Source organism: Pomacea canaliculata, linkage group LG1 (assembly GCF_003073045.1).
Source record: "Pomacea canaliculata isolate SZHN2017 linkage group LG1, ASM307304v1, whole genome shotgun sequence".
Classification (NCBI taxonomy): Eukaryota; Metazoa; Mollusca; class Gastropoda; order Architaenioglossa; family Ampullariidae; genus Pomacea; species Pomacea canaliculata.
Genome location: NC_037590.1, coordinates 45394024 through 45418568, shown reverse-complemented (window position 1 = coordinate 45418568; position 24545 = coordinate 45394024). Strand labels below are relative to the sequence as shown.

At 43.9% G+C, this 24545-nt stretch overlaps 2 protein-coding genes across 4 annotated transcripts; both read left to right on the top strand.

Moving 5' to 3' along the window:
• Positions 1 to 1664: 1664 nt before the first annotated feature.
• On the top strand, positions 1665 to 10231 carry LOC112571500 (high-affinity choline transporter 1-like). 2 transcript variants are annotated; one of them, XM_025250521.1, is made up of 9 exons: positions 1665 to 2156; positions 4655 to 4924; positions 5388 to 5495; positions 5780 to 5935; positions 6881 to 7029; positions 7481 to 7627; positions 7949 to 8078; positions 8191 to 8408; positions 8673 to 10231. In XM_025250521.1, exons 2-9 carry the CDS (start codon positions 4759 to 4761, stop codon positions 9219 to 9221), a joined length of 1623 nt encoding a protein of 540 aa, XP_025106306.1. In that variant the 5' UTR covers positions 1665 to 2156; positions 4655 to 4758; the 3' UTR covers positions 9222 to 10231. The 2 variants fall into 2 exon arrangements, with proteins under 2 accessions (XP_025106306.1, XP_025106300.1); XM_025250515.1 differs by lacking the exon at positions 1665 to 2156 and adding an exon at positions 2471 to 2729.
• A 579-nt stretch (positions 10232 to 10810) lies between these two features.
• LOC112571515 (high affinity choline transporter 1-like) lies at positions 10811 to 20181 on the top strand. Of its 2 annotated transcripts, none has more exons than XM_025250533.1 (7): positions 10811 to 10932; positions 11261 to 11431; positions 12822 to 12970; positions 13727 to 13873; positions 14326 to 14473; positions 17867 to 18084; positions 18431 to 20181. In XM_025250533.1, the coding sequence occupies exons 2-7, from the start codon at positions 11398 to 11400 to the stop codon at positions 18896 to 18898; spliced, it is 1164 nt and encodes a 387-aa protein (XP_025106318.1). In that variant the 5' UTR covers positions 10811 to 10932; positions 11261 to 11397; the 3' UTR covers positions 18899 to 20181. The 2 variants fall into 2 exon arrangements, with proteins under 2 accessions (XP_025106318.1, XP_025106328.1); XM_025250543.1 differs by having other exon boundaries at positions 10857 to 10932; positions 11220 to 11431.
• The last annotated feature ends 4364 nt before the right edge of the window (positions 20182 to 24545 follow it).

The window sequence follows — 24545 nt, the reverse complement described above, 5'->3', positions numbered from 1 at the left end:
GACCCGAGCCCAACCCCGCCTCGGCAGCCGTGGGTGGTTGCTCCTTCCAGTAAAGAAGACTGAGGTGCCTTGTTTGTGCCCACCACCAGCCGCCCTTTGCAGCCGGGGTGGGCATCCTTCTCCAGAGAAAGCTGGTGCAGACCCACCCACCCCGCCTTTGCGCCGTCAAAAGCAGTGTCCACGCCTGCCTGGACAGGGCTGGGCCATCTATGGGCCAAGCTATGTCCTTGAAGAGAAACACCGTAGGGTCAAGCCCTGGAGGGTGCCAGGGTGCATAACAGGAGTTTCGTCTGGCCTCCTACTCTGACAGACCCTGATCGGCGTTGTTTGACCTGCAGGAGCCAAGGCTCCCGCCGACATAGCTCTGGGGTCGACTGGCCCAGCAAAGCCACCACAGTTCTCACTACAAGGTTATATGTTGCTACCTAGAATGGAGTGGTGGGGAGAGTTTCCTGCTTTCATTAAGCCGAATCCCCCGTGTTCCTGGTACTGGTGCTAGCGCTAAAACAGGTAAGATGGTCCTTACCACCAATATAATCCACCGTCCCCTACGCAGCACACGAATTTCAGCAAATAGGGAAACAGGCTCAAATCTGAAGTAGGTCAGGAAGAGAAATGAATAAAGCTGAATACAGATAAAAGTCCGGGTGCTCTGACCGTTACAGTTTACGGCGAACTTTATAGGACGGCAAGGTAACGTGTCGGAGAATACTCTCTGTTTAAAAAATTAATTTTATTGTTTTGACAAATAGCACTCCGCTTAAATAACAAGTAGCCAAAGTAGTCCACAGCGATTTTGTTATTTTAGTCTTCACGTAAATGATAGAAAAGAAAGAGAAGACAGGTAGAGAGAAATAACTGTAACACAAAACCAAGATGCCGAGGTCGAATTGCGTACAAACAGTATAGAGCTGGAGGGCTAGTATGTATATCCAAGCCTTGATACACTCTGTAAATACGGACTTGTGGTCGTCATAACTTTCTTTGTCATTGGGTGTAGTAACCAGTGGCTTCGGTCTTAGCTTGCAAGGCTCCCTCGTCTTTGTTTCGAGTTTGTTGTTGTTGTTGATTACCTATTTTTATTGGTCTCTGGTTCTTCGCGGTTGTTGTTTTCTGTTTACGGTTTGTATCGCCGATTTGCTGCAGGTTGCTTGGTTAAGTTGGTAGTGGCCAAAGTTGTCAAGGAATACTCATTGTCCATACAGCGAAGTTTTTCTCACCAAAGCCTGCGGATACAGTGGATGAGGACGATAAATAAAAGAGACAGCTGGGAGACTTTACTGGGTAACGGGTCTGTGAGTCTTTCGTTGACTCAAGTTAGAAATGGTTTAACTGTTCATATGAAATAGCTGAGCACAGCTGTAGAGGCAGTGGACCACTTTCACATTGTACAATGTAATTGCTTCAACAGTACAGCTGAGATATACGTCCTGTTAGTTCTCTTTCTCTCGACATGCCATGCTTCTTTTCCCTGAAACCTAAACCTGAATGTTTCACTACTAACTGCCAGGATTACAAGAAATAATGAGAAAATGTTGTACTAGTCAAAAGGCAACCATTGGTTCTGAGGATTTTTCTTGCATATTTTCTGCTGATAACTTGCTGCGCCACCTACACGCCCTGCTTTTCTCGCCGGAAGAGCGATAATTGGAGAAATAATCCTGGGAGAGGTGAGCACGGAGATTTGTGTATTGCCATTATCACAAAGCGCTTAGTCATCGTTTCCGAAAGCGTGCACATCGCATGACAGTTGCTCTCTGATGAACAAGTGGGACAGAACGATTCCGGAATTGTTCCAGATTAACACAACGTTTTAAAAAAAAAACAACAACAAAAAAACAAAAAATATAACTACAGCTAAAGCATCACAAGCGAGACAAACATGAGGTCGCCCTAGCACGACCCACATTTCACACCACGGAGAAACACATCAGAACAATCATCGTGGACAACTAACAGATCAGATAAGGTGCTTCGCACGGTCGGGAGTGGATGCATCTGTCCCACTGCCTTCACATCAAAGACAAGTCTGTTATTGTCGCCCTCGTTGTTGTTTTCTTCAAGTGTCCTCTGTCCTCCGTGTGGGTCAACGAGGAAGAAAGACATCGAGAGCTTCTGATGAGATGCTTGACCTATCTTTTCTAAGACCACAACTCGTAAGTACTAAGACAGGACACGTGGGAGGTGTGTAAGCAGAGTTGGGGAAGTATTTAAGCAACATCATCGCCAGACGAAGGAGTTTGACCCCCTTGCTTGTAAATGTACCTCTGAGAAAAGGATCGACACTCGTTTCTGGTGGCGTGCAAACCGTCGACGACCGATGTGATTCCTGTTAGAACAAGTCGCGTGTCTTCAGTTATTAACTCGGTTATGTGTTAACAAATCATTTGCAAATCTGGTCGACTGATAACAGTACAGCCAAGGCCTTTACACTTCAAACGATGAAGAGTGCAGGATGAGTTGGGGAAGGGTGGGGGAAAGGTCAAGCTGTCGACCAATGGAAGGATAAAGTGGGTCACGACACCCGAGACATGGCGGATCACACGCAAGTCACCGCACACTTACACAACCACTCAGGAGGATTCCATTGACTGCCTGCTGCAGTATCAAAAGACAATGCAATCTTGCATTTGCCGAAGTGTGTAGAATGTCATATCCTCAGGGCGGCCACATTCAGTTAGTGGTATGAGAGTTTACACAGGATTTATTTGTTAACGAGACGACGACAGGTAGGCGCACACTTTTTATTCGTTAATATTTTTTTTAGCTTTAGTTTTTTTTTCCTTTTGATAGTAGGTTAGACATTACGAGTTGAGCTTGCACTGTCTTGATTAGGATAAGAGATTTGAGCATGAAACCAAGTGTTGGTGTCTATCGGGTGCACAGACACATCACTGTTAGATACCTGATGTTTCAGTCTCAAGTCAAGTCATTCTTTGCGGTATAGAAAAGCTCGTGGCAAGGAAAAAATTCCAGTGATTGAGCAAGGAATAGGTTTATTTCTCAGTATGCACCTGTGTATGTTTGCGTGTGGTGCTCCTTCATCTCGGTTGAGAGAAAGAAAAGGATGTGTCAAAAAGAGACCGTCAACGATAATGATAATCTTTATTAACGAGGGTTAGAGCATGTTAACTTTTTTTTTACATCTGTCCCTATAACTAAGAGAGAGAGAGAGAGCACAAAAGTAGGATGCTACACTGTCATGAGATAGTTGTGAGTAGAACTGTAGCGTTGGTGTCACGCTTTTCCATTGTACACCTGTCGGATGAACGCGCAGCCAAACAGACGTGCAAATGCTGGGAACGGGTAACGAGTTAGGGGTGAACAGCCCCAGTGACTACATTTTCTGTTAATCCTTCCAGGTCATCAGCCGAGAACAGCAAATTAATGCCGACTTCCGAGTTATTTAATCTCAAGGCCCCGGATCGTGTGGACAGAAAAATTCCGATTTTGTTACAACCGACGAGTGACTAGGGAGCACTCACGAGTGCACAGTATGGGCGTCACGTGCAGGGTCACAGGCCCCGCATTAATGTGAAAGGTCAAGAAGGCGTGGTCAGTGAGAGGGCACGTGTCCTAGCGAATGGCAACAGAAAGGAAGCTCAGTGACGTCAGCTGGAAGAGTCGTGGACTGAGAGGTTTCGTCAATTATTCAGCGCATGCGTAGTACACACTTATCGGTGGTTAAAGCGGAAGTAGGGGTCTGTTTGCTGGCCATGCAGCTGCCTTTACCGCGACACACGAACATAAGGGAATGGGTCGGAAAGATCATTGCGATAAAGTGTGGCTACGGTTAGTTTTTTTTAAAAAAAGGCAGAAAAAATGAGTCCTACAGACCTACAGACAGACCACACTACAGTAAAAAGTTTGTGGCTACAAAAGAGGTGACACTAGCACAGCAATCATTTCCCTATCTTGGGTGTCATGTGTTGGATATTCCCATACATTCCCATATTCCCTCACTTTAACATTGTACCTTGAAATACTCCTTTCGAACAGGGGTGGCGAACTTTGTACTCTATCAGTAGTACTCTCTCAACCTGACTGACACCGACTGTCATCTGAAGGACCACCGACAACAGCATACGTGTCTGTCCCGTTATGTACCCGTACTTGTCTTGTCTCTCCCCGGGTATTCCCGTAAGTAGAACAGTAAAAGTAGGACTCAAACTAGGCCACGGATCCGATGACAGGAATGTCAAACACGACTGACAAAGACAGTGAAGTGGAGAAACCTCCTTGTGTGTGTGTGTGTGGCACTTGTAGTGAAGAATGTTAGTCGAGGACTGTCCAGTCCAGTCCAGTCATACTCAGATCATGTTTGTAGTGGCTGTTGTAGGGAAGCATGTTAGTCAAGGACTGTCCAGTCCAGTCATACTCAGAAGAGTAATGGCTCTTCAGAAGCTAAGTTAGCCATCAGGAATTCTTATGCTCGGCCTTGGTGTTTCATGCTCATTGCTTCAGCCTCATCAGAACCAATCGCATTAAGAGTATTGCATTCGACACCTGCTGTTTTGCATGTGCCAATCTGTAGTCATAGTAACAATGTAGATAGTGTACAATTTACTGGCGCCACTCAGAAGGCGATGAAGAACAGTAATTCGATCGAATTTGTGTCTTAGAAAACATCATCAGGGTTTGATATTTGCGACAGTTCCTAACGGAGGCTGCCCTGACATCGAGCGCCATCTAAAGGAAGTAGGTAACAAGTGCCGGAGGACAAAGTTCACCTGGAGGCGCAGGTAGAAAGGTTGGATCATGTCTGTCAACATTCCTGGTCTGTGTGCTGTGGTGGGCTTCTACATCGTCATCCTCGTCAGCGGCATCATCGCAGGCAGGAAGACGGCCAAGTCCAAGTCGCGGGATGACATCATTCTGGCCAACCGGTCCATGGGTTTCTTAATCTCCTTTTTCACTGTCACAGGTAGGTGGTCTCCTACAAAATCCCCTCCTGCTATTCTTTTCTCTGATTTTTTTTTCCTGCGATAATCGAGTTTTCCTTCCATGCAAACTCTCGGTGCCTGTTTACACCTGCTTTTTCACAGCAGTCTGTCCACAACTTATTGTTTCAATATACCTATTGGTCGTATTGACGTAGTCAACAACAAAAGCAGTATAACTTCTGCTTTTATGGTCTGATTTATGTTTCATTTGCGCGTGTTTGAATTTGCTTTATTTTTCTGGTAGTTTTTGAATCGGACTGTTCGTCGGTTTTAATTTGCCTTCTGCCAATCTATTATTATTATTAAATTATTATTATTCAGAAATGTGCCATCGCATCGTTATGTATGTTAAAAACTTTGAGTCCATAAATATATTTCTTCTTAACAATAATAACAATAGCAAATATAACTCTACTATATATATGTGTGTGTGTATTATTTCAGCGACGATGATAGGAGGCGGCTACATCAATGGAACAGCTGAGGCAGTTGCTTTCCAGGGGTTACTCTGGGCTAATGCCCCCATCTGCTATTGTATTTCGCTTTTTATCGGTGAGCACAATTGCTGTATATCACGAAGGGTTCTAATGTCAGGGCATTTTTACCTGCACACCTGCACATCATTAAAGAAGGGGAAGGAACAACGAGAAAAGAGCGAATAACATAGAAAATGAAAGAGAGAGAGAATGAGGACAGGATGAAAAAAAAGAGTTGTTGATGTTTGCAAGCCTGTATCTCGACAACACATTCACTCGGAAATACTGTTTTGTGCTGATGTGCTTTATTTTGAAAGGGTAAATGCCAAACTTATCGTTTTACCAATCTTTGTTTTACAGCTGGCCTGGTATACGCACCCAAAATGCGCAGAGGGGAGTATGTCACGATGTTCGACCCCTTCCAGCTCAAATATGGTCGAAAGGTTGGAGCACTTCTATTCCTCCCTCAGGTGCTAGGAGACCTCTTCTGGTCAGCGGCCATTCTGTCAGCTCTGGGTAAGTCACCTGTAGTCCACAGACTGATTTCACCTGAACACAGCAAGAGACCAAAGACGTGCAACCCAAGGATAACACGTGAACTTTTTCTTACACGCTGACGCATCATGATTTAATCGGATAAAAACAATGTTTATTTTGCTATACTAGACTCAAGAGAGGAAAGATTCACGATCCAATCTCCTCTCTCCTCCAAAAAGCTACCTGGACAGGTAGACTAACAAAAGGTAAACATGTTAGAATAACAGAAAGAGCGTTAATGTGGAAGACGCGCGAGGAAAGTATATTTGCCATGCTCAAACAGAAGACGATCCAATGCTATCCTTCCTTACCTGGGTAGACAGACCTACATGCACTCTGGCCTTGTGAACATAAACCATTACTGATCTTTAAACTACCTGTCGGATGTGGCCCTCTTTCTACACCAACACCACCTCACAACCCCAACCACACACACAAACGCACGTCCGTTAGTCTGTTCCTCCATTGAGAAGTGGGGGGGGGGGCAGGATTGTAAATAGTTTAAACTGATTTGAGATGCTGTTGTTGTATATGTCACGACCTGGCCCGGCGTCAAACAGGGCCAGCAGTCGACACGACGAGGAGAAACTGGTTCTCATGTCCCGCGGGACGGGAAAAGGTTACTAGGGGGCGTGGGAACTAGAACCTACCGGAAGCGACATCGCTGATCCAATGACCCAGCACCTGATCTGCTCAGCCCACGCCATGATTGGCGTGATTAGTCTAAAGAACAATGATAGACAGGTAGATGGGTAGGTAGGTTGGTATATCAGGTACTTTCAGTGGTCTTTGTTTGATGTCTGTAGGAGCTGTCCAGATGGCTTGGACAACTACACGGAACCACCCTCACTACTCGTACAGGGATTTCCACAAAAATGATTGAGAGACAATCAAACATGTCATTGTTCTATTGCTTGTGTGCAGGCAACACCATCTCTGTTATTCTCGATTTCGATGCCACCATCTCCGTCATTATCTCTGCCTGCGTCGCTATCGTCTACACATTTCTGGGCGGACTGTACTCCGTGGCCTACACTGACGTCATCCAGCTGGTCTTCATCGCCGTGGGCCTGGTAATATCCTGAAGGTGTATGGGCCTGGTAATATCCTGAAGGTGTATGGGCGTGGTAATATCCTGAAGGTGTATGGGCCTGGTAATATCCTGAAGGTGTATGGGCCTGGTAATATCCTGAATGTGTATGGGCCTGGTAATATCCTGAATGTGTATGGGCCTGGTAATATCATGGAGGTGTATGGGCCTGGTAATATCATGGAGGTGTATGGGCCTGGTAATATCATGGAGGTGTATGGGCCTGGTAATATCCTGAAGGTCTATGGGAATCGCTTGTGTCATAAATATATCGTCCGCCAAGAAAAACTAGTATTTTAACAGTACACATTGTAAAACTTTCAATAATTCAGTCTCGTCTTGCCCATTAAACCCTCTAAGTTTCTAAGATGTTTGTTTGTTTCCTTGATTATCCTTCATCTCTTATCTGTCTTGTGGTCATCTTTCCTCTACAGTTTCTAGTGTTTCCTTTCGCCATGAACCACGAGGCTGTGGATCTAAGCAGGGTGTCCGACACGTGGTTGGGAACTATTCCTACCTCTTCCATTGGCGTCTACCTCGACTTCACTCTTCTCCTTATCTTGGGTGGTCTCCCTTGGCAGGTGACGGTTTATCTTCTCTTTGTTTGCTTCGGCATTTTAATCTCAAACGAAAATGAATAGGGACGGCCATTCTAAAAAATGTTCACAACTTAGTCCAGTGGTTTCGTGTCGTTTTAGCGACTGTATTATTATTTATTTTTTTACAATCACAGAATCTTCCAGGGTAGCAAAGACAACCAATCATGTGACTTGCCCTTTCGTGGACCATTGACTGCAAACTGAAAGACTTTGATTTCACTGCACACAAGCTGAAAACGGTGTTTGACTAAAAAAAAAAAAATGTGTTGAAGCTAATGTCCTTTGACCTTTGTGTGTCATCAGACGTACTATCAGAGGGTGCTGGCGTGCAAGAGCGCCAGAGTAGCGTGCGTCAGTTCGCTGGTGGGAGCAGTGGCCTCGGTCATCCTCGCCATCCCCCCGTGTGTCATTGGTGTCGTCGGAGGCTCAACAGGTAAAGACGCAAAGAAGAACTTTCGTCTGCAGCTACACATCATCCTCATCCATCCATCCATCCATCCATCCATCCATTTTATATGTCATGTCTGTGCATCCACTTGTTGCAGACTGGAATCTAACCACATACCCGGGCGAGATACCGATTCCGCCTTCAAAGCAGAGCTCCATCCTGCCGTTAGTACTGCAGTATCTCTGTCCGGTTCCTGTCTCTGTGATTGGCATCGGCGCCGTGTCAGCAGCTGTCATGTCCTCCGCCGATTCCATCATTCTGGCCTCCGCTTCAGTGTTTACCAAAAACATTTACTGCGAGATCATACGACCTAAGGTGAGCCCCTCACATTCGCTCTTTTGGCCGAGACTAGTACTAGGGGACAGGATGGAAAGTCAGAACCCAACCCTCTTCTTCTGTTGCCCTTTGAACTTTCCAAAAGACCAGTCACTAGTCAGCCGTATGTCTCAAATACTACTCGTGTTTTAAAGTGATACGTTGCTATCAAAGATCAATCTAGCTATCTCACCTACCTATCGGCATGCTATCTAGCTACCTACATACATCATATGTTGCTGACATGTGCTCGTCTCGCCGCAGGCCTCGGACCGCGAGATATTGTGGGTGCTGCGGGGGTCCATCGTCTTGGTGGGCGTGCTGGGCACGGTGGTGGCCATTACTGTCAACAGCATCTACGGCCTCTTCGTGCTCTGCTCCGACCTCATGTACGTCATCCTCTTCCCCCAGCTGACTCTCGTCCTGTGGTTTCCCCCGGCCAACGCCTACGGCTGTCTGGCCGGCTACCTGCTGGCGCTGACGCTGAGGCTGCTGGGAGGCGAGGGCTTGCTGGGGCTGCCGGCCGCCTTGCACTACCCGTGGTACGATGCGAGCGAAGACGTGCAACGTTTCCCTTTCCGCACCTTCTCCATGCTGTGCTGCGTGCTGGCCATCGTGGTGGTGTCGCTGCTGACCAACGCCATGTTCCTGCGCGGCTGGGTGCCGCTCAAGTACGACGTGCTGCGCTGCTCGCGACGGAGGACCATCGATGTGCGACCGAGCAAAGCCGATGGACAAGCCACCGAGCTCGAACCGATGGCACTGGCCGACGGTGAGGTCAAAGAAAAACTATTTTCTAATAATTCGTCTTAGTCGCTCTACACGTCACGATCAGTGCATCACACCAGACGTCACAGCTGCAGCGGCGCACGACCGCAGACGTCACAGTTACCTCAGCTATCACTACTGCGCCTAACGTCGAAACTGTGTCTCACGTATGACGTCACCTCACAACGTTGGACGTCACAAATGTGCATCACGCTCATGTCTTTTCATGTCCGCACGTAACATTAGACAAAACACGTGTTTGTTTTTCTGCGCATGCGTCAAGAGTGGCCAAAAATAAATTTGAGTTAAAAGCGATTACTTGTAAGCTTTAGAAGGGTAACGTACTAATTATATTCGCTAAGTCAAATTACTAAAGGAGACTTGCTTAGCAAAGCCAAGGAGTTTTTAATGGATGTTCCACAAAGAACTCACTTGACCTCTCATTGTTTCGTGTTTGCATTGGCGTAGAAGAATTATAACAAGCGATCATGATTTTATTTTGCTCGAGAAGGCAACAAACACACTTTTGCCATTTTTTTATAGGAACTCCTCCGCTTAAAACAAGTATTCTCTACTGAAATGAATTTCGTGTTTAAACAGTTCATTCTGCAATCTTCCTTCATCCTGCTTTTTGTCATTTCTTTTGTAAAGCCTACCGTATACAACAGTCTGTAAAGACTCCATGGAATGGAAATGTTGACAAAGAGATGCCAGACTAAAACATAACATGTGGATTTGGAATCAATGTTATGGTTAGAAATGTACACGATAACAAAATCGTTTAAAATTTAGAACCAGTGATGTTTGTTCACTTTGTACAAATATTTCAGAGCAGCTTTGGAGTCGAGAGGATGGGTGGCGAATAGCAATATACTACTATGGTATTAAACATGTTATGTATTTTTGTTTGCTTTATACAAAGCTAAATCATTAGTGTGCATGAAGACTGATACACATTATTCAAGGTTAAGTTACATAGACATCATATAGACAATAAACTGATGTTGTTTAGGTATTATGTTTAAATTATAATGCATTAAAAGGCGTTATAGATATCTCACAATGTTCCTAGATTGTTATTGAAAATGTACCATCATCATCATCATCATCATCATACATTCATCCATGCATCATCCATCATCCTCATCTATCATCCATCATTCCTCCATCATCAATCATCCATCATCATTATTAGTTTGCTACAAAGAAAAGAAATAGGTTGCTTATTTAGTCTCGTCTGACTCACTACACATAGAGCAGGTCGGCATTACCAGACCGGGACGACCAGGCAGGGCGTCGACATCCCAATGTCCTAGGGATGGTTATGAAGACAGTGGTAAGACTATGGAGCCAGTTAGCAGTCCATGCAAGCTTGAACTGGCAGCCACTTCTGCCTATAGAGAAGTGCTGGGGTGTACGCGAAAATCTTTAAATAAGCTTTTTAAATTTTGAAAATATATGCATGGACACATCAACATGTGCAAATGTAGTCCTCGTTCCTAAAGTGCATGACTGTGACAGAAACCCAGTGTTAATGACCGTACATAATCGTCAGCTGGTGCGGAGGCAGACCTGAGCTTCACTGTGGTCTCCGTGTAGGTAGTGCGCGCATGCGCGGGTACTTCACCGGTGTAAGCAGCTGTACATATGTTGGGAGTGAGTCGAGAGAGAGAGAAGGTGTGTAGAGGTCTTCAGGTTAGGAGAACGTCTGCTCTACTCAGTCGCATCCACAAGACATCTGTTATTTACTGATAAGGTAAGTAGTTGTTTTTTCTCTCTTTAATGTTCATTAGAAGTCGCCTGCCTCTTGTTCCTGCTCCATAATCACGACAATTGACACCTGTTGTATTTGAACATCAGCGTTTTTCTCTGATCGTTTATGTTGTCTTTAGATATAAACAGATAAACAGAGACTAACAGAAGCTGTGGTGACTGATGCTGCTACTAAAATCCTGAAAATCGAGTAAACGTATCTTCAGGATTCCCTGCTAGCTTTCTTCACTGAGAAACTAATTGTAATAATAAAAAAATATTTTGTTTCAGTTATAGTTGTTGCTTAAAGGGAAGTTTTTGCTCGATTCCAGTCAAGGATGAGTGTAGACATCCCTGGAGTGGTGTCCATCTTGTGTTCTACGCCCTCACCTTGGCTGTAGGGATCTGGGCGGGCAGGAGGTCCGGCAAGAACTCTACTGTAGTGGAAGTGTTTCTAGCCAACAGGAACATGGGACTCCTTGTCTCTTTATTCACTCTCACAGGTGAGCTAAAATACACACCACATCCTCAACACCACTGATGTATTAGCTCTTTATTCTACTCATCTTTTAATGAATGACAAGATCCCACAACAAACCTGAGGTCATAAAGTAATTTCTATTTAATGGTTGATATTTGAGTGCAATGGGAAAGTAGAACCAGACCCATCCACCACGACTCCCTCACAATAAAATAAACAACAATAAGTTACTCCAGTGTTTAATTCCATTTCTGTTCCCTCCCTTTTTTTTTCTTGACTGCTTGCATCCATGCCTTACCTTTTTCTGCTTTTCTATCCATTTTGTTATTCTTTCATTTTTTGTAAGGAAGAAATGTTGTTATGTATTAGAGACCGCCTTACCCAGAAACTTATCAAAGATTATAAGATGATAAATAATGGCGGAGTTTTAAGGTGACAGACGTATGAAAGATACCGGACAAAATCAAACGTTGGACAGTGTGTTCGCATGTCTGTACTTCAGCGGAGAATTGTGGAGGTTCGTGAGTACAGCAGACTGTCATTCATCTTGCCCTGAAGTGAGCGAATGTCAGGGTTTGTGGGAGGATAACTTTCCTGCTTGTCAGCAACTGATCTCCAGGGGTTGTCTCCATTCAGGGAAGGATGGCATAATTGAAGCTGTCACGCCATCATAACAGTAGACCGGATGCTGCAGGGTGACCTCGACCTTTTTCATCTTTTTATCACAAAGAAGTGAGAGCTGTGTTCTCTGCGGATTCAACACGTTAGTCAATTTGTCAGGCTTACCTACAGGTAGTGGCTTGTGAATCAAAAAGCATGCTGTTTACTGATGCTGCTGTTTTTAAAGGTCTCAAAGGTCTCAAGAAGTCAACATTTTATTTTTCAAATGGGATCAGTACAAGATGCACATATTCCTCTTTTTGGTAAAACGGATATAAAAACATCAGCATGCACAGATAAACGAAATCCCGCTGACAGTCGTTTTCACGTCCACAGCCGTGTACACACGTGACGTCACGGATTGGACCGTTTTCTTTGCATGAGGACCTTTGTAGGCTTTTATCTTGAGAAAATGGTGCGTGAGGGGTGAGTGAAACGAAATGTGTGTGTGTGTGGACGGGGGGGAGTATTCACTCACATGTTTGAAAACAGCAACTAATACTGAGCTCAGCCAAGTCATTTGAAAAAGAACTTAGCTTCGCACTCTTGCAGCTGCATTTCCGAGATCAGCTCCAATTAATCGTATTCTAACGCCTTCAGGCTAATTAGAGCATGTTCCCATTAAAGTATGTAGATAATTTGAAGCGGGTTAGACCCTGGCTGGCTCCTACCGAATCCAACAAAACACCATCCAGCTGTTAGAATAAGGATCAACAATGTTTGTCTCACGACATCCTTTTCTCTGTCGTCAGGGTCAACGATCTCTGTCATCATGGACCTAAGCGACATTCTGTCCATCACAGTCTCTGCGGTGGTCGCCGTTGTCTACACTTTCCTTGGAGGTCTTCGTTCTGTGGCCTACACAGACATCGTTCAGCTCGTCTGCATCGCGGTTGGCCTGGTCAGTGACAGCTGGAAATATCTAGAACACTCTAGTTAGTTATAGCTGGAAATATCTAGAGCACTCTAGAAGGCTTGGTCAGTGACAGGTGGAAATATCTAGAACACTGTAGTCAGTGACAGGTGGAAATATCTAGAACACTGTAGTCAGTGACAGGTGGAAATATCTAGAACACTGTAGTCAGTGACAGGTGGAAATATCTAGAGCACTCTAGAAGGCTTGGTCAGTGACAGCTGGCGTGTGGTCATTTCAGTGAGCACCGTAAGGGTCTGGGATGAGACACACAAACTGTCTGGACATGATTCCAGTTGACAGGACTGAAAGACTCTTTTTTTGTTTGTTTCGTTCGGTACTCCAAGATTTCTTTTCCTTCCTTATCCTGTCCCCCTTTGTGCGAAATCACCAGTGTGTGGAGGCACTCACCGTCTAATTTTATGAGCCATGGAGAATGCGAGATGTCCTAGTGTAAGGGGCTGTGGTTGTTCGTCGATGTTGGATGTTTTAAGGTTGTTATTGGTCTCTCAGAATCAGGGTTTTGGTTTAGTTCTACTGATGTGTATAGACATGGTGTGTTACAGGTAATGAAAGCTGATAGGTGTGACTGCTTCTTCTGTAGCTTCTGTGAGGTCAAGTGTTCAGATGGCTTTTGTCTGTTGTCGTTGTCCTGTCCAACAGTAAGGTGTTGCTGGTGTTTTTTTTTTTGTCAGACTCATGTTTTCTGTTGCCCGATGTTGACGAGGTCGAAATCTGTTGCAGGCAATAGCTTGTCCGTTTGCTGTCCGAAACGCAGCCGTGGATTTCAGCAAGCTGGGTAGCAGCTGGGTGGGCCAGGTACCCACTGACCAAGTTGGCATCTTTGTCGACCTCTTCGCTGTTGTAGCCCTCGGCGGAATTCCTTGGCAGGTGAATGAGCATGGACGACACTTTTTCTGCAACAAACCACACACACCCACACAGAGATTAGGTTGTACAGATTTTGCTGCAGGAGAGAGGGGGAGAGGTGTGAGACGTGGAATGAATAACCTGGATGTTTCAGGTGCAAAAAAATCTTTTAGGAGAGAAAAGACCATAGCGTAACAAAAATAGGGAGAGATAAATTAGTAAAGCAGAGATAAATAGTGATTTCCACATGCTTACAGAGGACCTTAACTTGAATGTTAGTGATCGCCATGTTCAGTTCTCTCTGAAGTGTTTACATGTCGGCAACACTCTGTGACAAGGGTAGATGACAGTACGTTCTTCACAACTGTCCCGAGTGCTCTCCTTCTTTAACCTTCCCACTACCCGGTACCAAGTACCCTTCTTACTCCCACTTCTGGTTATGATGTGTAGGGGTGTAATCTTGCTGTGCACAGGTGTACTTTCAGCGCATCTTGGCCTGCAGCACCACGGACTTTGCTCGTCTGTCGTCGTGTGTGGCCGCCGTCATGTGCGCGCTGTTCGCCGTGCCGCCGGCGCTGATGGGGCTTGGCAGGAGCCGCCACAGGTCAGTCAGGGTCACAGGTCAGTCAGGGTCACAGGGCAGTCAGGGTCACAGGTCAGTCAGGGTCACAGGGCAGTCAGGGTCACAGGTCAGACATGGCACTGGTCCCCCTTCAGGTCGAGAAGCCGTCAGGAAGACTACAATTACCCGAGCTTTGTCTCTATCTAGGAGACCGGTTTGAAGATTGTCTGGTCATTGTCCCACTATAAGAGTGGCTTGTCGAGTTTATAGTGTCACCAGTAGAATAGTTTGACTGGGTTACAGTTCTCATCATATTTGACAAGTTACAGTTGGGGTCACGTGGTAGACTGGCGAGACACGCTGTTGCAGACACTGGTTTGACTTCCTTACATGTTCGATCAGGTAAAAAGGAAGGGGGAAATCAGTGTTTTACACCTCCAGCAGCTAAGGCTAACCCTGATTTGATTTAATCACGGCTAAGCAGCCAGCTCAATCAGGTAAAGGCGACTGGCCTATATACCAGATGACTACTATTATAAGCCCAATATTAATACCTGCCGCTCCTATCAATCATGATAGACTCAGGCAAATAAAATTTGAAAAAAAAGAGTTTCTAGCTTCATTTCAGTTTGAGTAAACAACTGCATAAAGCGTAAAAGAAATACGAATACAACATGTGTTGGAATAAGTAAGGTATACAAATAGACTGTAAATACATTGCGTGCAGGGGAAGCAAACCTTCACACGGGCAAGAAAAGTAGCATTTACCTCCCCTAGCTCGCCTTACTCTCGACCTATTATCTCACACAATCGCGGTTCTCTAGAGAAGTTATTGGCGACAAGATATTGAAAGTAAAAAAAACAAATTACTAATATTATTATTCTATCACTGAGTTAAGTTCGATATATATATATTGACACTATCCCAGGTCTTCCACTAGCTGTAACCTTGACAACCAAATGAACCATTTGTGATGTCGGCGCTTTCGTTCTCTTTCTGTGATGTTTGTAGGTGGGTGTCTCCATAAACATAATATATTGATAGTATCTGAAGAAAATCGGCTCTCTTGGAGAAATAATATCCTTTACGGAGCTTAAATTATTTTTACAAGTTGTAAACTTGAAGTGAGACTATCATACTCTCCATTACCCTCCTCCGTGCCATCTGTAGTAGCAGTCACTACATTCTAGTACGTGATTACTTCAACAAGAAAAGATACAGATTAATTCCTAAATTTTATTTTAAACACTCGAATGTAGTTTGAATTAATAGTCTCTTCTGCACCACTAAAAAGGATGTATTGAATTTATTTATATTATTTGTGATAGCTTTGCGAAATGATGTCTTTAGTTCACGGTACAATCATGTCCTAGTAATAATTAGCTATTATTAGTATCGTTGTTATGCTTTCTTTTCACATATAATACAGTTTTTATGTCCTTGTATTTACTTTTACTTCTTTTACCTTTGTATATGTATTCAAGCTTTGTATGGGTGAACTGTTGATTGTGTATAGTTAAAATTTCTCCATACCCCTCATGGGAGGAATGACTAAAATAGCATGTACAATGTCAAAAAGACAACATCTGGTCGTCACACGCTCCTTACTTTCCCCGCAAGCAGGCAGATGATAGATGATAGTAAGGGAGTGAACATTTTAAAGATTTATGTCAAGCCAGTCTGTCAGTCTTCACAACAGCTTGCAACATAGAGACCTAGCGACAAGGGAATCATATCGACTCTGAATGAAGTTCATTCTTCATGCTGACAGACGGAGAGAGGGAGAGAGGGAGAGAGGGAGAGAGGGAGGTGGTATGGAGGTAAGCACATCCAGTTTCAACACCTGGTATAACTGTAGCAGGGACTCCAACACACAACAAACCCTTGACGTAATCCCCTTCTGTTACCTGGCCAAAACGGGACGCGGGTTTTTTTCCCACCTGGAGACCGTCATTCAACAAGTTCAAGGAGCTCCAAGACAGACTGCTGTGACTTATGTCAGTGCTGACGTCAGTGATCACGTGGGAGACAGGGCGCGCATGCGCAGTCGTGATTTGCATGGCCGAGCCACTCAGTGTTATCGCTGCGGAAACAAACGTGTGCTGTTGACGTCAGGTCACCACACCCACCCTCTTCCCCCACTACACGCGCGCACGCAGACACACAGACACATGTATGACGTGGTCAACACCACTGTGACGAACGTGCAAGATAAAAATATCGAGGGACAGGTCGACTTGTCTAGTGATAAATCGTGCACGTGATGGATCGTCTTAAGGATGAGAGAGAGAGATGGATGAATGCGAGTTAGACGATGAAAGAGAAAAGTAACTACGAAGGAGATAATTGACCACGGAGACAGACACACGTACGAAGAGGTCAACTTCGCAGGGCGTGAAGACGAAAATACCCAGGTGCAGGTCGACTAGTTCACGTGATGGATGAGAGAGACAGAAGGATGAATGTGTTTAGAAGACGAAAGAGAAAAGTAACTACGGAGGAGATAATTGAACAAACAAGGAGCGGAGATAGCGAGAGAACCATGATGTGCCGTGGGGAGTGCCTGTACACGCTTTTCTTGTTTGTCCGCCCAAAGAATGAACACTTTATTCTACCTCCGCCATGCATGCACACGCGCCTGGGGACTGTGGCTTGAGCGCATGCGATTAAATAAATAAAACTTTTGTTACTGAGTGCACGAAGGTGACAGGAGGCTGATCGCCAGCAGGCTTCGTCAGCTTCAGACGTGGGTGTCGAATGCCGGAGGACATCATCGAGGGCTCGAGTGAAGGACGACAGCTGTGATGTCAAGGGGAGAGAAATCTGTGCGCTATCAATAGCTGGCGATTCTTGTTGCGATTCTTGTTGCGATTCATCAGGGAAAACAAGATTACAAAAACAGGTTTAACATGGTAGACAACACAAATGTAATTACAGCCAAAGCTGCACGTGAAGGACTGAGGGTGAAAGTTGTAAGCATGAGCTGAGTGAAAGCAAATCATAAGACTGGTGAGGGTAGAGTGTAGCTCACTCATACAGAAAAAATGTATCTCATAATTTTAGATAAATTAATTGCTGGTATTTTTTTTCCAAAACGTTTCTTCCCTTCTCTTAACCTGACAATTTTTTTCACTGAAATTTTATTATTTCTCCTCTCTGTACGGCAAAAGGTAAATCCATGAGCGGCATACAGGTGAAAAGTTAGAGAATCATAGAATATTCTTGCCCTGCCGACAAACAATTCATCCAGCTTGAACAATCATTAATTAAAATAACAGCATTTGGTTCACCACAAAGTACAGGTTGTACAAGTCCTTGTAGTACCTACCCTGCTGTACAATAACCACAAGACCAACTATTTTGCATGGATCGCTGCCGCCACCCTGATAGGATGCCAGAAAACCCTCGTCATTCTCGACTCTCCACACTCAATGAGTTAATTGTGTTGCAGACTGGAACTCCACGTCTTACCTGGGCGAGGTGCCGATACCTGCTGAGAAGATGAGCTTAATGCTGCCACTGACCCTGCGTTACCTGTGTCCGCGCCCCGTGGCCATCGTGGGCATTGGTACCCTGGCGGCTGCCGTCATGTCGTCTGCTGACTCGTCCATCCTGTCGTCTGCTACTGTCTTCACTAACAACATCTACCGCAACGCGCTCAGGTCGCAGGTACGACACGCAAAGCCTGGCTCAAGACACGATGTATTGGATCTGAATGTACACGAGGGCGATACCAAACGGAGAGGACAATTATTTTGTTGAAAATAGTTTTGGTTAAAAATATTCAATTATGATACTTCTGAAGCGACTATGGCTATGTGGGTGAACATTTTCATCATAAATATTTTTTTCCATTTTACAATCATGTCCTAGTAATAATTTAAAAAATGATAAGAAACACTCATTGCCAATTTGTTTTGAAGAGAGAGAGTGGGAGCAGAAATGAGGAGAGAAGAAATAAGAATGAAAAAGCAAGCCAGAAGTAAATTGTTACAGCATATGCATTTTCTTCCAGGCCTCGGACAGAGAGCTGGTGTGGGTTCTGAGGGTCGCCATCTTGGTAGTGGGAGTCATCAGCACGGGCATCGCCATCGTAGCCAGGAGCGTGTACGGCCTGTACGTCATGTGCTCTGACCTCATGTACGTCATACTCTTCCCACAATTCACCTGCGTCCTCTTCCTGCCCGGCACCAACTCCTACGGCGGTTTGGCTGGCTTCGTCATCTCCCTTTTGCTGAGACTCTTCGGTGGGGAAAGTCTGATCGGCCTGCCTGCCGTCCTGAAATTCCCTTTGTACAGCGAGCAGCACGGCCAGCGCTTCCCCTTCAGGACTGTCGCCATGTTGTGCAACTTGCTTGCAATCGTCCTGGGATCCAAGCTCACCCACGTGGCTTTCAATCGCGGGTGGCTTTCCCCGTCTTTGGATATCCTCCACAGCTTTCCCCACCCCCTCCACCCTCACAGCACCCGGCCTTGGAGATGAAACATCCATCCACTGACAACAGCTCAGGGGAAGTAACTTTCACGATGCAGCAAACTCTCGTGAAAAACGAGAATCACGTTGAGGACTGTTCCCTAGACGACGATGTCAGCGATGTTTACTCGACAACCCGCGGAATGACTCAAAAACTAGAAGCATGTACGTCGCTCCTTCCTTTGACTGCATAGCGCAAGTTGTTTTAGTTTCGGTTAAACAAGGTAGACAATCATATTTTGTACAGGAACTATGGTAGACGAGAGAGACAAAGTTGGAATGAATGCGAGGCTTCATGAAGCTTCTCTCGCACGCTGTGACCTCGCCATCTAAAGCAACTTGTTGTCTTCTACATGTGACTCAGTGTGAGGTCAAGATGTTAAACTTAACCCCTTCACCTCCTCAGGGAGGTGGGTGGAAAGTCAGAGAAGCACAGAACATTCTTGCCTTGCCAATCCCTCCAGCTTGAACAACTGTTAATTAAAATTCTTTTTAATTTAAAAACTTGATGATCAACTATTATTTAATTTGATTATTGTGACAGGCCAGATGAGTTGTTGGCCGCCTGTCTGTAATATCACTGTAATGGAAAACTGAGTCAAAGATGAATGAATACTCATAATACTCGATTGTTGGTCGGTTTTTCTTGCACAACGGATTTAAAAGGTTAAGTAATCAAGTAATGTGTTCTTCGAATAGAAATCCATGTCCTACTTGCCATAAATCTCAAGTAGGTGTGTGTATGTGATATATACTGCATTCGTCTTTGCACACGCCCGTGTGTCTGTATTTGCTTGAGAGTGTGTTTGTAGGCTTGTGTATCTGTGTGCATGTGTTTTTGTATTTATATAATATATATATAAGATAGAGAGAGATGTTGACTGCATGGTGTCTCATCAGTCACGCTTAAAGACCTCGACAAGAAACACATGCTAAAGTCTCGTCTAGCATCTTTTTAAAACAAAATGAGGGCTGTCGTGGGCGAGATGGATTAGTTCGGGGACAACAAATAGCAGCAATCGATTTTGTCTCCCACTTGTCTTCGCATCGTCCTTCACCTTTCTTTCTTTCTTTCTTTCTTTCTTTCTTTCTTTCTTTCTTTCCGAATAGAGTGATATATTGTTTATGTTCTATCGACATGCAATGCAGACTTATGTTCTGTCCTCCTTGTGCCTGCGGGCATCTCTGACCCTCACGTGCGTGTGTGCATGCAGTTGTTCCTTTTTTTCTGAGCTGTACAAGTGAATGCAGAGATACAGGGAATAATAAATTAAATAATAATGTATATATAGTTACATGCATAATTTTATAATCATTCAAGCATGCGCGCAGGAGAACCCACTTGTGTCGGTACGCTCCTGTCTTATCCAGTTCAAGAGAGAGAGAGGATGAAAAAAAATACAAATACATTTGTAAAAGCAAACTATGATCTGAAACTTGCCATCAGTATCGTGCTTACCTGACGCAGACAGCAGACTTCGTCTCAAATTTCGCTAGAAAAGTGAAACGCTGCTGTTGGCGATTTTTGTTAAAGACCTACAGGAGTAAGCTGAGGTTTTTTTTTCAGCTCACTGAGTTGAGTTCTGGAGAGCAAAATAGGACTTATCAAATTATCAGCGAATAGATTGTTCTCGAGATGTAAGTGACAAATATCAAGTATCATCAGGAACAACAACAACAAGAACAACAAACTTCCTGACATCACGAATGTGTCGAGACACTCATAAGTAAAAGTTAGCATAGAGACTACTACTCGCAATGGGAAATCTTGGACCATAGGATCAGGGTATAAAGTAGGACTTTAAAGGGGTAAGTCCAGGACTGTACAAAAAGTTCGGTGTCACTGACCAAAAACCTCAAAATATAACATGGGTGGCACCGTTGCCTTGTTGTTGAAGGCAGAGAACATCTAAAAAAAAAAACACCATGACAACCACTTTCTATTATCTATCAGGGACATGACACTCTTTGTCAAGTACCAGATTTCAGCAATTTTTCTGCTTTAGTCTGTGGTCCCAACTCATCGGTTGTTTGTGGGCTCAACAACGATAGTTTCTTAGTGACATTATTTTCTCACCCTAGTACACCTTTAACCTGTGCTCTCCACAAGACGAGGCTCAAAAGTCACAGCAGCCAACCAACACCAAGTAGAATAAGAAGCTTAAATGTCGAAAGTAGCAACAGCTGCAAAAGAAATCAAAATTTGAAAAGCAAAGAAATACTCATCGACGATCATATTTCGGGCAGTGAGCTGATCCCCTTTGTCAACACAGCTTATATAAGCTTTCTCCGATTTCTTACAATCTGATTGTATTTATGTTTGATATGGCCGCGTTCTTATTTTTTAGTGAATTTATTTTTTATTACATTTGAAGAAAAATACTGCGATGAGTAGTTTGGTATCTGATGTACAGGTAGAGCTGGTGGCTAGATGTCTATAAAAATGTTGTACTTGCCTTTTCTGGAAACATTCCAGAGGGGCCTACTTTAAGGATGGTCAGAATGACTGACTAAATAAGCATTTTTTCGAGCTGAAAACTGAGGCTGATCAGATAACTGAGAGGCAAGTATTTGTTTCAAGATTGTTGATGCCAGACTGCGGCTGACTTTGTGAACTGTTTATAAGAGAGTACCAAAATGTTTCTAGGTCTTTGTTTCCTACCTTCTCGGCACTTCTTGTCATTTCGCCTTACGGGGTTCAGGTAGCAGGTGGTGCTATCACTTTCTTTTCCCCTGATTTACCGATCCTGTTTTTCAAATTTGCGAAGGTGGTATTGAAAATAAGCAGACATATATAATGTATATATGTCGCATTCTCACTCTAGCATACATACAGAAAGGTGCAGTTGCTTTGGCATCCAACCATTTTGCCCAACTCATCCAGCAATATTTCCAACATTTCCCAAGAAAATGTTGATTTAGTTCAAAACTTGCAACAGTTCCTCTCTTCTGTAAATCTAATAAATAGACATAAACTTCGAACACACACACAGAGTCCACTGTCATCTATCTCCCGACTTTCCTTTCATCTATCTATATCTTAGTTTGAAGAGCCCCGAGAAACAAAGATTGGCTAGACACGAATCTTATTTTGTCAACATCAAAGAATAAATTGTCTCACCTGGAGGTATGTCCTTGGCACTGATCAAAAAGGTTTCTTGCTGTGTTACAGCCCCTCCTGGCGACCCTTGTACAGACCTAATCTGTTGTCTGTTCAGTTAATGGTGGACATGCGCACAGCATGCATGGTCATGTCTGCGACACCGACTGACGCACAGCAATTTGTCAACAAAGAGGATAAATAAGGTTTCTACACACTTATTGTCCAAGGTAACCAAGGAACTAGAGGCGATGGTGGACAAGTTGATGACAATGTCCAGCAGCGAAGCAGACGAGCCGGAGAATCCCATCATCATTACTGGCACTTAGCTCTTCTGGTGGTTGTAAGGATGTCTGTCTTCTCAGTTCTCCAGTGGTAATAAAGACAGATTCTTGTCTTCTCATCTTTGGTGAGATTACGAAGGATGTTTGGCTTCTCGGTTTTCTGGTGGAGATAAAGAAGGATGTTTGTTGACAGTGTGGGTTTAAATCCGTAAACTTGTACCTGTACATTGACTCAGAAGATGGACGTGAATTCGGTGTGAAATGTGTGGATTTGAAATAAATGAATATTGAATCTGGATGATGAATGCATCGTTCATATCTAGAATTTTGTCTCTTTGTGAATAAATATTTATTCAGCTTAGCAAATCTGAGTTGCGAAATGATACACATACATCAGTCGGTTAATAATCGCAGAGAATTTTGTTTTAGTAAAGCTTAGTCAAATAACACCTGCAAGGATGAATTATAAGAGCTGTAAAGCAAAAAACAAAACAAAAAAAACTATAATAAACAAACTACAAAATTTAATTTATAAAAAAACAAAAGCTTAAGGAATTTTTTCTTTAAGAAGAAAAAAAAAAAAAAGATCGAAAGAACCTCGTGCATTGTGTGGCTAATCTGTTGAGACCAGAGGCAGCCATCCAATAAGAGGTCAATGACCTCGCGATCAGCTTGCGGAGGACGGATCGGTCTACCCGGGGGAAGAGCTAAGATCGTTTTCCCCTTCCGGTCTGCTGCGCCAATGACACTTCTTTTCTGTCAAGCAAGAGAAGAGCTTGTGACTAAAAGCTTCCGCCCCCGGCATGAAGCTCAGTCAAGCAGACACTTTCTCTCCAATACTCACGCAGGTAGCAAGGTTCCTATGACAAACTGTGCAACCCTTCTCTCTTCCCTCTTGAACCTATGATGGCAGTTCTCTGGGAACGAGGAAATGGACCTGAAATCGAGATCGTCGATCCTCACAATTTATGTTCGGCTAAGAGAGATGAAAAAATATGTCAGCTAAATGAGCACCGAAGTATTTTTTCTCTTTCTTTGTTTCGAGGGTTAAAAGGCGTTTTCAAAATGTTAAATGATTTAAAAACTGTCTTCCTTCAATCCCCCCATTTTGTTTTTAGTCATTAAGCTAGTTTTTAAATGTGTTCAAGAGAAATTATGTTGAAATTTGAAAGATAGACACATTTAGTATTACCTGTCGAAAGATCAGAAGGAGGATAGACTGCATTGCTCGAGTTCGGTCTGGACGGTTGGGGTAATTATTGGCTGCCAAGAACAATGATACACAATAATGTTTACCTCTGTATCACCATCACTAGCTCAGTGACTAGCTACAGTGTTCAGGACATCAGATGAATGGGCCTCTGGTGCAGTTATTGTTTTCTTTGTTTTTGTTTTGTTGTTGGTGGTGTTTTTTGGGGGGTTGGGGAATGGGGGAAGCAACGTGGCTGAAACGAGAAGATGCTTGGCTTTGTGGCAAACTACCGCAGTCTGATTTCCATGTAATGGCTCAGGGGATTCTAAAATGCATTGTAATTGATGCTTCTAATTAACAGTAATTAACGGTAAATACATTCGCATCAATTTTCACGAAGAACGAGAACAAAGCATGGTCCTGGCTGCACCAAACCGTACATTGAACACAGCACTCAGCAACCAAAGTTAACTCAATTACTCACTTAATTACTACATTAATTGTCTCCACGTGTGTCAGGACAATCAGAGCCCACCTCCCTCTCCCATTTCTTCCTTTTCACACTTCAGTGAAATCAGATAATGTCAGGATAAATGCTGATAGCTCCATCTGCTCAGTGAGGGATGAAGGTAGGGGTAGGGTTAAACTTCGTCAGTAGAGTAAACTGTTCATAGGCCTGCAGTGTTATTAGCGACTAATTACATTCATTTCTGCAATATGTGGCAGTCTCAGCCTTATTATAGCCGTTTATAGTATTTATAATCTCCAGCTGATGAGTTATGACCAGACCGATAATTCTATCAACTGTTAGACAGAACGATAACAAGCCACTCAGGACAGGATGCTCTCCCTTTTAGACATTAGCTGATTGGTCGAGTTGTCGCTGGAAGAGGAATCATGTGATTAAATAATTTTTTTTTAAAGTAAACAATACGTGTTTTGAAACAAGGAATTCGATCCTAGAGGGATTTCCGTTCCGAAACTCCAGTCTTATGTTAAATCTGTAAATATCTTTAGTCACTTGGTGTCCGCTGTTCCTGGTCACAACATTCTCAGTGTCTGAAGAGGTTTCTACCCCCC

Excerpts from the sequence above, each read along its gene's own strand:
- LOC112571500 (XM_025250521.1), top strand. The coding sequence starts at position 4,759 with ATGTCTGTCAACATTCCTGGTCTGTGTGCTGTGGTGGGCTTCTACATC. Across the intron at positions 5,496-5,779 it reads TTGTATTTCGCTTTTTATCG|CTGGCCTGGTATACGCACCC; the intron begins GTGAGCACAATT and ends TTTGTTTTACAG. Across the intron at positions 5,936-6,880 it reads GGCCATTCTGTCAGCTCTGG|GCAACACCATCTCTGTTATT; the intron begins GTAAGTCACCTG and ends GCTTGTGTGCAG.
- LOC112571515 (XM_025250533.1), top strand. The coding sequence starts at position 11,398 with ATGGGACTCCTTGTCTCTTTATTCACTCTCACAG. Across the intron at positions 13,874-14,325 it reads TCGGCGGAATTCCTTGGCAG|GTGTACTTTCAGCGCATCTT; the intron begins GTGAATGAGCAT and ends TGCTGTGCACAG. Across the intron at positions 18,085-18,430 it reads GCAACGCGCTCAGGTCGCAG|GCCTCGGACAGAGAGCTGGT; the intron begins GTACGACACGCA and ends ATTTTCTTCCAG.